Source organism: Oryx dammah, unplaced genomic scaffold, assembly GCF_014754425.2.
Source record: "Oryx dammah isolate SB20612 unplaced genomic scaffold, SCBI_Odam_1.1 HiC_scaffold_15, whole genome shotgun sequence".
Lineage (NCBI taxonomy): Eukaryota > Metazoa > Chordata > Mammalia > Artiodactyla > Bovidae > Oryx > Oryx dammah.
The window spans coordinates 17,556,078-17,569,912 of record NW_024070199.1 but is presented as its reverse complement, the minus strand read 5'-3'; the positions used below and the strand labels follow the sequence as shown (position 1 = coordinate 17,569,912).

Genomic DNA, 13,835 nt, shown 5'->3' with positions numbered 1-13,835 from the left:
GAGAGAGCACAGGTTCTAAATAGGGTTCTATCATTGTTAGTAAGTCCTTCCTCTAATATTTTGGCTCCAAATGATAGAGTAAAAGCTATTTGATTGCATGAGTTTATGGTATAGTTACTAGCATTCCACTAGCACAGAATAATGCCAAAGAGAAAAGAAAATGGTCGTTTCAACAGGAAAACATTAAACAAGTGCAGGAGAAAGGGAGGACTCTCTCTCCTATTTAGTTTCAGCTCTAACGGTTATTCCTATGATAGGGTTCAACTATGCTCCTGAGAAGCCTACTAGTCCAAGTTTCTTAGAAATTGCTGACAATTCAGTGAGAGTTTTCAAATCTAGCTTAACATTTTGATAATCTATTTATTTTAAAGACTGGTAGTCAAGGAGGAAATAATTGAGAGGCAGATTAAATGGGAGACAGGATGACACTTGTTTTCTGTAAGGGAGATCTTTGTATATAGATAGAGAATACAGAGAGGAATCAGTGAGATAGAAGACCCAGAGGAAGCAACAGGGAAGGGGTCAGATCAAGGACACAGGCAAAGGGGATATGGCAAAAACAGAGGTGGCATCTGTTCCTTGGAGGCTGGAGAGAAGGATGGATGCTCGTGTGGATAAAGTAGCTCTGAAATGGTCAACAGGAATACTGAGGAGTGACTTATATCATGAACTAGTAAGCTCCTAGTTAACTTTGCTTTTGGAATATGACTTTATGTGTAAAACTAATATCACAAATACGAAGTCACATATCCTTAGAGTGTTTTTCCACTTTAGACCTTAAAGAGCTTATGCAGAGTGACTAAAGAATCAAAATGACACACAACCATTCATCTCATGCAACATTTAGTTTCACTAGAATATTTTCATTACTTTTTGTAATTCTACAGCTACTAAATGATCACAGTATAGAAGACCAATTCTGTTCTTAAAAGAAAAGAACTCTTTTATATTCTCTGGTCTCATAGCCTGAAAGGGATGTGGGCTGACAGTCATGTTCTGGACCCCCCTCTCAGCTCCAGAAAAGAGCTTTGAACTCTCTCAAGTCTGCCACAGCACTGTTACCCTTGGCCTCCAACACAGCACCTCACCTCCATTTAACCAATGCTGTTTAAGTGAACATTTCAAGTAAATCACTGAGAAGCATTGTAGCCGATCATTTCTTGCCAGCATAAATAAGTTTTCACTTCACTGAGTGAAATTCTGATCCAAGAAGTTCTTTACTTAATAGTTTATCAGTATTTTATATCAGAACTGCAAATAATTAACTCTACTAGTTCGTTGGGGAAAAAATGAGTTTGTTGTGACTCCTACTGTATTTCAAGAGTAAGGAGAATCTCTGAAATCCAACATTTATAGGTGAGAATTATACTGAGGATTGGAAGAGCCCTTTTAAAATGTGTTTATCTATTAAACTCCTGCCAAATGGCAGTTCAACCTAAACCCAAACATCCCTTATTGGTAAGAATTCGCTCCCAAGTTATTAGAGAACTCTGTAAAAGAGTATTTCCGAAAAATAAATGGAAAGCTTTTGCCTTATGGCTTCTGCCCTCTGGTCTAGTTCTGTGGTTCTACAGGGCAACACAAAACAAGTCCAAGGCCTCTTTAATGTGTCAGTTCTCCAGAGGCTGAAGATAGAAATCAAGAATAGCTTCCCAATATCTGTAATTCACATCCTTGGCAAACAGCTATAACAATTATTTTGGGAAAATTGATGCACTTGCAAATTTACTTTCTAGATAGTAAGAGAACAGTTCATCTATTCTGGGGTGATAAAAACTTTCAACCTTCATCAACAGTTACAGAAAATTCTTAGCTTTCTACGTGCTACAAAGTTTAAAATAAACTAAATTTGCAAACACATCATGCTAAATACATCAAATTATTTAATTTTTTATTATGACAATTGACATATATTAAGTGAAAGAAATGACAGAAGTATTATAATAAAACATTTTGAAAGAAAAAAGTTACACAATTAGGCCAGTAGCCATAAAATAGCTTTTAGGCCTATCTTATAACACCAAGAGTTCTGATCAGACTGTAGTGAGACATTGAACATTTCATTAACAAAAATATTGGCACGAGCCACAACATATTTTGGTTGTCACTTACAAGGAATATTGTATTCAAACAACTATGCGCTGCAATTCTAACACACTAGGTGTTCATACACTGCAGTTAACCCCTGAAGCTTTAAGCTGCCAGGAATTCCCGTATTTTCTATGCACAAAATTTACTTTGTGCGTTATTGGAATCACACTTCCAGTTTTCATGTCTTTCCCCCCCTTATACATGCAGTATGTCTTAAGTGGCAGAGAGCATGCCAGCTTCTGTTTAGCTAATACCACATTCCTCATTACCTCAAGAGTTTTATGTTAATCTTGGAGTCTGCTTTAGCGATCATCTCCTAGAAACAAAATAAAGCATTCTGAGAACGTATCTAGGAATATTTTTTATGCATAGGAAAATAAAGCATTTCATATAAGCATGTCTGATAACCCAAGAGGCATTTTGATCAAACACTCCCTGGATCCTAGCTATTAGTTTAAAATGGGAATCTAACATATACCATCTACAAATTCTTATCTGGGATTTATATTCTTTGCCTGGAAATTTATGATTCCCAAGCTTCATTTCTGAACAGACGAGGATAGCAAAGAAACTGACATCCCACAATAACTGGAAATAGATAAAGGTAACTTAGGTAGAAGTTATGAATTTAATTCTTTACAAGAATACACTTGTGCTACAAAAGTGAGAAATCAGAATGGTACATTATCAGATGGCAAAAAGCACTAGTGTTTAAACAGAGGTGTCAATATAACTTATCAAAAATGTGCCATGTAAAAGACTGCTATAATTAGCAGCTCTATACGATTTCAAAGTATTTATCAAATAAGAAGGGAATTTGAATTTGAATCTGATATCCCTTCCTGCCATGCCTCCAGCAGACAACTATTCCTGTGGAATTAAGTCTACTGAATTGAGTCTACAAGAACCAAATCAAACAATTCTTGTTTTTACTTCTTTTACAGACTGAAAAGAAACAAAGCTATGTTCCACTCCCAACCCCCCCATCCCAACACAGGGCACACCCTTTCAAGGTGTATAAAAAACCCTGGCGGGTTTGGGCAAGCTACAATTCAGAAACCAGGATCAAGACATTACTTTCATAACAGAATACAACACCAGACCAACACTGAGAAAACCCTAGTTAAGCATCACGAAAATCACACACTTTAAGAAAATATCATTAACTGCCAAATTTGAGCTATAATAGCTGTTCTAAAATTGAAAATCCATTTACACTAAAATAAACTAAATCTACGTATGGATGTCTAAGTATGTGTGTATGTGTAATTTTCATGCAATGATCTTAAAGCTTTGGAGACAGGTTATTAGCCTAATTTCAAGGCTTGTCCATATAGCAGTATTGACATGCACCAACTCTGCTAAAGGGCAGAATGAAAAAGACCATGGCACAAAATTTTAAACAATTTTAGGTTTAATTACATAATGCACCTGTAGATGTTCTAGCATAAACACAATTGTAAAAATCTACATCCTATTTTAGGGTATTTTCCACCTCCCATCCCTTAAAAGCTGTACAGTTATAAAAATGTGACTCTCAAGCAAAATAAACTTTTTTTTCTTTTGCAACATACAAAATAAGTTAAATGATTCAGAAGATTTTGAGCCATTAAGTCTCCCAATAACTGTGTTCTTGGCCATCCAATAAACGTGACATGCAGATAGCTCCTGGTCGAAGACCAGAACTCAATAAATACACGTCAAACAAAACCCCAAACACTTAAATTATATTTCTTTAGAAACTGATGAAAGTCAAGAAAATATATAGTTAGGGCTAACAATTCCATTCTTAACTTACATCATCCAGTGGCAAAATGAACAAGGCAGGTCACTCAGTCCTTAGTGCATTTTCTAGCTTGTACCGGTTTGGCAAAAAAAAACAAATGTAGTTCCTTTAAAAATGTTTTTTTTTTCCCTCATTCACAATGTCTAAGGAGATTAATTTATATTTGTCTAATAATTGTTATGCCCTTTGATATAACTTATGCATAGGATAGACATCTTAGTTATTAAAATAAAAATCTTTATTAACTGAAATCACTACAATGTGCCAGAATTGGGTTTTCAGTATTTCCCAGAGTGAAATGGTATAAATATAAAATGAAAAAAAAAAATTAACATGAGCAAAATGAAAAAAAATTCACTAATGAAATCGTATTCTAATCAATTTCTGAGACGGTTTACATGAATTTTTAAGTGTTGAGTGTACCGTCTAGAGTAGTTACATACCAAGTACACTACATTTTGGCTTATAATGACTGCTTGATTGCTGGGGAATGACTATCTTCATATATGTTACATAGTTACTTAGCAATTCTTGGCACTCAAAAAAATGTTAATGATAATTTGAGTGAAACATTTTGAAGACAAATTATTAATTATACATATAACAACTCAGTTTAAATACATTGATAATGAAAGTTCTTGTCTTTCAGGATTGGTATAAAACAGTGAAGTAAATCAGCAGTTAGCTTGCCACTTCCAAGGTAGGATTACAGGTACACACTGGGAATGGTGGATAAAATAGGAATGGATTTTATTCTAAAGAGGTTTAATAATAGATATTAAACAGAGGACTAAATAGATACAGAAGGTATGCAGTCTTGGCATTCTTGCTTCTTGGCAGAACCAGGATGTTAAACCAAGAAGAGGAACTTCACTGTTTTTCTCTAGGCTTTCTGTAATTAAATTATGTTCATAATCTCACATCAGTTACAATTATCTTTTTTCTTGTGTCAAATAACTTCAAAGTGTTCATTTTTATTTCTTCTAACATCTAAGATATGTATATACATATTAATTTATATATATATATACATACATATATATGTTCATTCCATTTTTTAAATATCTGGGTTTTGAATACTTGTCCTATAGCTGTGAGGCAATGCCATGAATCAGGGACCTTGTTCACTGTTGGTGAAAGGCAGAGTTCACAACTTTTTCTGAATATTAAACCTGTAGATTCAATAAGATTCCTTTCAATTGTATGGTAGGACTAGAGAATGGCTAACACCTCTTATCCCCACAAACATAGGCTAAAAAGGAATTCTTTGTGATGGAGAAAATTCCATCAACCCCACTTAAAAATAGCTAACATTTCCCCTCTTTTTAAACTCTTAAGCAGGCCTACATTTTTCTTTATATATATTCTTTGTGTATCATGGGATGGGTTCCATCAATCGAAAAGTAAAAACTGGAGTTTGTAATGTCCTGTTAATTTGTTTAAAAATCTTTTTTCCAACAACTTCTTTAGCATTTGAAGTCCTTGATTCTTTGGTAGGTCATTAAAAAAAAAATCACACATGAATTTATTCTAAATGAAACTCCTTTTTATTCTCGGAATCTGCAGCCTCGACCAACTGGAAAAAGATGTGCCAAGGAAATCCATCCTTAATAAATCAGGTATATTCTTGAAAATATCTCTGCCATCATTCTCTAGTACTGTGCCAACAATAGAAAATGTTTACACGAAACACTATTTCATCAGCACATGTCTACAAAACAAAAACATATTATTTTCAGTCTGAGTTTTCATAAATTTTAATTCAAAGTTTCTGCTTTGTGAAAATTTGGCTAGTTTTCAAACCTTTACAGAAACTGCAAACTAAATATTCTGAGTACTAAACTACATCTCTCCTTAATACATTTGCTATAGTGGAGTTTGATATTGGGAGTCCAATTTATACTTCCAAAAAGGGGTTTTAGAGTATTAAAGGGTTCTATTATTACACAGCAGCTACTGGGAGCCTAAATCCATGGTCAGTACTTTAACTACAAGAATCCAAGATGTTCTACACTCTAGATGAATTGCTGCTTTCCTGTACAGCAGTCCTAATGTCTGAATTAGGACCGTTCCTAATGACTGAATTATGTCTTTGGATATAGAACATTCTCTTTTTCCTATATTTTGTTCTTTTTTACTTCTTCAAAGCATGTTCAGAGTTGGTATTTCAGCAAACACAAGACTCTCTGAGGGACTGAATCTAAACACCAAGCAGCAGAATTGTTTGTGAACTGTTCAACATTTCATCAGCCATAATTAACCTATCTGCATGATAATTTGTAACTATCAGGTGCTTGGATTGTACTCTTTGTAGATGAAGCAAAGTTAACTGGTTTATAATCAGAATGTAAAGGGAATTCAAAAGGAAACACTCACTATTAAGTTCACAAACACTTAATTCAAGTTTGGTAAATAACAGGCAGCAAAAGTGGCATCATAACCCATGTCAGTGAGACATTTGCTAAATGGAATACTCAGTCTTTACTAAGATAAAAATTAACCTTTTGCTTTCTATGGCAGAAGGGTAAGAAGAACTTATTTCACATTAGGCATCCTGTAAAATAAATAATCTACCCATTTAATACTTCTTGTCGTTTGCTTAACTGAAGAGAACAGGTTGAAGCAGAAGCTCATGGGTCCGGAGGTAGAGAGAGGGATTTTCTACACCTTAGTGGCTTCACCCCGTTGCAGGACTAAAATGGTAGCAGAGGACGGGGGCAGGATAGGCCACCTGCACGTTCTAACCACTTACCATGCATTAATAGGAACCCTTCTATTGCCTCCTGTTTATATTGTTAAAAGGCTCACATTCTTAACTGACTTTCAAATAAATGGGACAAACATAGCCAGAAAGCAGGCCTGGTAAGTGAATGTGGCTCCTTACATAGCCCTGCTTACTGTCTGGGAATATAAATCCTTTACTCCCTCTGGTGGAATATTGTCTCAAAATAAAAATCACAACTTGCTTGGAACCACATGCTACTGGTGCATCCTATTTTTAGGCTGCTTTCATTATTTTATTTTTTATACAGATACATATACACTGCTAGAATCAAAGCAAAAATATTAATGGGCAGGTACTACAGAACTAAGGTGAAACAAAACAAACAGGAACCAACAAGTGAAAAACAACAGCTATAAACTTTCAAGGCCAAAAGATAAGATTTAAGGGCAACACCTGTGAAGGGAGGAAAAGAAAGAGTATGAAGTTTCTAGAGGTATTTATAATGCAAGTCTAATGCCAGCTTTTTAATAATAAAAAAGAGAAGTGCTTTATTATTCACTGACTAGCACATAGAATGCTTAATTTGGAAAGAAAAATTAATGAAGTTCCTTGGGTCAGCAGCAGATATGGTGTGTCCATTGCCGGCAACAGACACAACACTGAAACAGAAAACCCAATCCCAGGGCAAAAGTATTCACAGAAGTAACGGCTGAAGGTTTCAGAATTTGACAGACAAGGTTTAATCACAAGTGCTACACTCTGTACAACGTTATTTATGGCTCTGCCTGAAATTTTACAGCTGAAACAGAAACTAAGACAAAGTTCATATTTTAGTGTCAATTACATGTTAGATAGTTAGTTACAAACCCCTATTTTCTTGAAACAAAGGGCTTATCTTTCTTTAAAATGTTGAGATGTTTGAAATGGATATATCTATTAAGTATATTGGTGGTTTTCAATCAACTCTATGTTGGTCATGTGACTATTAATGAATTTTAATAGAAGTCTAATGGCCAATGGCCAAAACTACATTCAAACCCTGCTAATATATCCAGGCAGATAGGAAATTCTAACACACACACATACACATACACACACGTGCACATGCGCGCGCACACACACACACACACACACACGCTAAAATTCAAACTAAAAACCTCCCAAAGGAACTGCTTTGTTTGTAGACTTCAATTTGAAGTAGATACTAAGGGCAAGAATAGACCAGTTAAAATTCACCTGAAAATCCTTTCCCCTTCTTCAAATGTGCTAAAATACTGCAGTCAGGTTAGCATCCATTATCTTCATGTATGTTATGTATAGGTGTATTTCTTTGAAAATGATAATTCAGATAAATATTAAGTGGCCAGAAAACAAGAGTTACATTATCTGCAAAGTTTACAGTCCATTCAGGCCTTAAGAAAGACCACACTCATTTCACTAATAACTCTCCATGATGGCATATTAAAGGCCACGTCATCACCACTGCATAAAGCTGTTTAAAAAAATTTGCTATTAGCACAACCTGGTTGTCAAAGCGTCATTATACATTTTACTATACAAATGCTTTTCAGATGATTTTTTTTAAAAACAAGAAACTCCGCTATAACAGAAACTTAGGTTACAGTTTTTTATGATGGTATTTTTTTTATCGGTCTCTTCTTTTTTAAGCGTGGTTATCTCCAATAGTAAACAAGTTGATTTTATGAATGCCGTTACTAAAATGACTTATGTATGATGTTATCTACAATTCTTAAATTGCAACAATATGGACTTGAACTTTTAAACAGTCTGTTAATCATCATCTATGCCATGAATGTTTAAATATAATATATATTTAATATGAAAAAGCTAAAAGCACAAGTGCTTTCTCCCACCCCTAATTCTGTTTTGGGCCCTCACAGATTTGGAATGCATTCTTATCCACCCTTTTCACAAAGTCAGGAGAGCTCAGGAAATATAAAGTCAAAAATATACAAATCTTTGTTGTTATAATAAGATTTTTTTTCCCCCATGACTGAAATTACCAAGGACCATGAACTTGGAAAAAGAAAATCAAAAGGAATTTACAGCAATTATTTATCTTCAAAGTTCAAAACTGGTCACTTCACAGAAAGACTTCAGGGTCTGTTGAAATTTTTCTTCTAAAAAGTCATTCTGTAGTGGAGTTTTCTAGGAAAAATAAAACAGCTTTTAATAACTGGCCCGCTGGTGTGAGAGCTACCGTGGAATAAATTAGCACAAAAATGGAAAAAAGTCTTATAACTGTTCACTGTTACAGACATAATCAACAAGGTCAGTCACTCTTAAAAGCTCATCTTCGTCCTCTTCTGGTGCCCCTGCCTCCTGCCCACCGCTTGTCCCATTGGGGGCCAGGCTTGCACTGGCTGTGCTGCTGTCCTTGGGGGTTTGAGGCTTCTCAGCTGGCTTGCCAATCAAGTTTTCAATGGCTTTGCCAGGACTCTGTCCATTGGTGGAAGGCAGGTCCACTAAGCTATAGTCCAATGGGCTCCCCACCTTGCCTACATTTTCAAAGTCCTCTTCCTCATCACTGTCTATCCGATAGGGCTTTTTGGTGCTGTCTTGCTCCGAGGGCAGGACCCTGGGCTGGCGGTCATGGGCAGGTTGATCTGCATCTCCATGAGCATTGTCACAACTCTCCTCTTCATCTGTCTCGATCCGGTGTAGCCGTTTTCGGGATGGTTTACCTTCTCCTTCCTCCTCATCTGCTTCAGAATACTCATCTGTGCTTCGACCCCGTTTTCGAACTGACCGTTTTGATTCTTTAGCTAGCTCATCATCTTCAGAGTTCTTGGACATATAGCTCTCTAGAATAAACAGCACATTTAAGCCATTGGCACAGTTAACCATTAACAGATATGAGTAATCCTCTTCTTCCTCCCATATTCATCCCATGTCTACTTTCAGACTTGCTTGTACATAAATATTTCCCTTCAATAACTGGCCTCATTTATCTCTCTTCTCATTCTCACAATGCCCAATATGATTCACAGTATACTTTATCTATGATTTTAGGAAAGAGCAAAATCCTTAATTAAATAAAGATAGGTTAGTCACAAACTAAGAAACTCCTTCCCACTAACCCTCAAATTAAGAGAATTGTGTAAACATACCAGTAAGGAAAAATTAAAACTAAGCACTGCATCTGAAATACTGCACTCTCTTTCTATGTAATCACATGTCCTTGGTAGCCCTTAAATGTTTTCTTTTGTCTATACTTGATCTCACCTGGTCTCATGGCTTTGCATACCACCCATTTGATGGTGACTCTCAACATTTGTTTTAGGCAACTAATCTCTAAATTCCAGGCTCATGTATCAAACTGCCTACTCAACATCTATGCTTGGATTTCTAAACAGGCAGAACCAAGCTCCGACACTTCCTCCTCAACCTTGCACAATTCTGGTCTCTACCATCTTAGTTATTGGCAACTCAATTCTTCTAATCACTCAGTCATCCTTGATTCCTTTCTTTTTCCCATCTAATCCAACAGTAAATTCTGTGGGCTATATTCAAATATATCCATAATTTGACTGCTTTTCACCCCTTTACTGCTACTGCTCTAGTCTCACCCATCTCTCTCCTGGCCTATTTTAATGACCCTCCAACTAGACTCCTATATTCCCTTCCTATACCCTTTAATTTACTCATAACATAGATACCATTTTAAAACTTAAGTCAGATAATATCACTCCTTTGCACAAAATCCTCCAATTATTTCTCATTTCACACAGAATAAAGTCTGAAGTCTACACAATGGCCTAATGCATTATCTAACTATCCAATATGGTATTAAACGGAGCAAGACTCTATGGTCCTTGCCCTCCGTGTCTTCTGCTTGCGTTTCCACAAACTAAATTCTGTGGAGAACTTTAGTCAAAGAGTAAGTTTAATCAGAGAAATGAGAAAATGCAGAAATAAAAAAAAAACAGTCAAAGGAGATCAAATAATAATAAAGTAGTCATTAAGCATAGTCAAGGACCTTTAGTTACTTCTCAAGGGCTATAGACAACATTCTGAGCCTCATCCTGTGAGCTGTCTTACAGATACTGAACCCCAGATGAAGAAGTTAACTATATGATGGCCAGACTGTAGCTATGACGTGAGCTGCTACAATCCCAAGAACTGGCTTCAAAGAAACAGGAATAAACCAACCCTGGAACTGAAGATTAACTGTACCTAAAACAGCCAAGAGGATGCTGGTCAGATGACTGATGACCAATTTGAGTTGACTGTGCTGCTTCTGCATGCAGCCCCTTCCCTCAGCCTACAAAAGCTCTCATGCCCTGCTTGTCAGGAGGGGAGTCAGCCTTTGAACAGATGTCCACCCTTCCCATCCCTCATCAACCCCTTCCACCCCTCACCAGTGCTTGGCATCTGAAATAAAGCAAACTTTCCTTTCCACCAACCTGGCCTATTTATCGGCTTTTGTGCAGTGATCACCTGGACCCCACTTTTGTGTAACAGTCCCCACTCACCACAAGTGGGAATCAACTCTTTTTTTTAGGTCTTTACTCAAATGCTGACTTCTGAGGGAGGCATTACTTTGGTACTCTATCTGAAATTCCAACTACTCCCCCAACCCTCCCTTTCTACTTTTCTCCACAGAACTTACCTCCACCTAATATATCTACTTATTTGTCATGGTTATTGTCTCTCTTCCCTCAACAAAAATAAGAGTTACATGAGGAAGCTGTATTTTTGGTTATTCTTTTCACTGTTCTATTCCCAGTGCCCAGGACAGTGATTAGTTCATTAAGTATTTAATAATTGAATTAATGAATTTATATTTGTCTTTAATGACACAAGAAGAGATACACATTCACCCAGATATTTACCTCCCTTCTTTAGTCTTCCATACCCAAACATTTTTTTCCCTTACTCTCCTGGCTTGGGCTCAAATTTAATTGACAAGGATCTATGAAAGCAAATAATCTTCAATACAGATCATAAACAATGGAGAATTAAATATATAAAAAAGAAATGGGGGAAGCTGAAGGTTAGAATCAGTTAAAATGAGAAGAACTCTAGAATAAATAACTACAAAGACTAAGTGGACATCACAAATTCATATTTTAGAGCTCGTAATTCTGATATGGTGCACAGCTAAAGCTATTGAGAAATAAAAAAGTTTACCAACTAAAGCTCACTGTCAAGGTGAAGAGAGACAATAGGCACTCTTGACTTGCAACTGTTCAGCTATTCAGGGCACAGGAGGTTATTTCAAAATGAGGGCCATAAATTATCAAGAAGCAAAAGAAATCTTGTTAACAGATCACAATTTTCTGACACTCTTCTAGTTTCAATGAAGAATTTAATTATTACAATGAAGAACTTAAAAATTAGTATCTTATCAAGCGTCAGTTATTTAAACTACAAGCTAACCAGGCATAAAATAATGGGTTTTATCTCAAAGATACTATGGGCTATATTAAATTTCTAAGAAATGGTACAGAATCATAACCATGAGTTCGCTTTTATAATTTGTACTGCTGCCTTGTCCAAATGTCTGTAAACTGGAGAGCTATTCCTTACCTTCACTATCTGAACTAGAGAGCCTACGCTTGTGAACTCGTCTGATTTCTTTACCACGACGTAAACTCTTCTGGGAACCATCACTTTCTGAATCTTCCTTGTAGTTAATTTGTCTCTTCTGGTTCCTTCTAGATCTTCTTCGCCGAGTTTCTACAAAATCATCGCTAAAGTCATCGCTAAAGTCACTTTCTGTTTAAAAAAAAGGGGGTGGGGTAGAAAGGAAAAAGAAGTAAAAATTTTAATTTTTAATTCCACCAAACAGAAATGTTAGTTTAGCTTATAAAAATATAAAGCTATTACACAGAGTTCAGTCATAACTTTTAAATGAACAGTAACTTTTATAAATCTCTAATTTTCTTCTTAATAATATGAGTACATCTCAGGGGAGTTTTAATGCCAAAGCTCACAAATGTATCCTACTAGCAGTCAACCTCAAGGTTAAAAAATGTTTTATTGGGAATTCCCTGGCAGTCCAGTGGCTATGCCTCTGTGCTCTCACTGCCAAGGGCCTGGGTTCAATCTTTGGTGGGGGAACTAAGATCCTGTGGCACAGCCGAAAAAAAAAAAGTTTTTCATAAACCTTATCTTACAATCTAGAGCTAGCCAGTCGGCTGCATGGCTGCCACAACTGTTCTTCTTGGTGGATAGCTACTGTTCTGCCTTATGATAACCTGCTGTTCCTATGAATACAGCTGTATGGCTACATTCATAGCATCACAATGCACTGCAGAGGTTAAACTTTCTAACCATAGAAAACTGATGAGCTTGTTTCAAGTACAGAGCTGGGGTTACACGTTTGACTTTTACCCGTGCAGAATTAAAATCTGCTGAATACAACTCACAGGGCTACTTTAACTCACAAAGCACTGCTAAACAGCACTGTTCCTGTCAGTCATCGCTGATCAAATAAACCAAAATCAGGCTATGACATTATGTCAGAGTAGTTTTCAGGAAAGCCAACACATTTCACTGAATCATCACATCTAGCTTTGTTCTCTAATGGATTTCAGATATTTAAAAACTGCTAGCCAACAGTTTAAAGGGGTCCCCAGAGGCCAAATCTAGGACAAATCGAGTCAAAATAGTGATGGTAATAAGATCGAAATAAGAATCCATTAAATCCATACTGATACCAAAGAAATAAATATACAGGGCAGAACAGAAAGCTCTTTCTTACAGAAGAGCAAGTAATAAATAGGAAGAAGGAGTTAGAAAATCATCAACAAAAGCTAAAACTAGTGGATGCAACATCTGATAAGGAACAAGGTATTTATAACCTCAAATATCTTGTAAGAATTACTTATTAATTACAAAGGGAAAATAACAGAGACTTGGAGGACACACATTAATTATGTGATATTCTGGCCAAAAATGTGTAACGAGAATCTAATCACAAGGAAACATAAAACCAAATGAGTTATATTTTACAAAATAACTAGTGTGTATTCTTAAAAAATGTTGTGGTCAACAAAGACAACATTTCAGGAATATTACAGATAAAAGGGGACCAAAGAGACGAATAAGTGCATAACGTAATCCTGAACTAGATCCTCAACCAGGAAAAAAATGTTTACATAAAGGACAATATTGGGGCACCTGGTGATATCTGAATGTGTACTATTGACAAGTTAATGGTATTTTATCAATATAAAAATTACCCATTTTGATATTATACTATGG

The 13,835-nt window shown here is 36.0% G+C and overlaps 1 protein-coding gene across 1 annotated transcript in view; it reads right to left on the bottom strand.

The window, feature by feature from the left end:
* Window positions 1-3,497: 3,497 nt before the first annotated feature.
* RSF1 (remodeling and spacing factor 1) overlaps window positions 3,498-13,835 on the bottom strand; it is a 160,648-nt gene continuing 150,310 nt past the window's right edge. The window contains exons 15-16 of the mRNA XM_040255625.1: window positions 12,156-12,344; window positions 3,498-9,427 (exon numbers count right to left, since the gene is read on the bottom strand). Of these exons, the coding sequence (XP_040111559.1) occupies window positions 8,859-9,427; window positions 12,156-12,344 (758 nt within the window). The 3' untranslated portion in view covers window positions 3,498-8,858. The remainder of the gene's footprint in view (window positions 9,428-12,155; window positions 12,345-13,835) is intronic.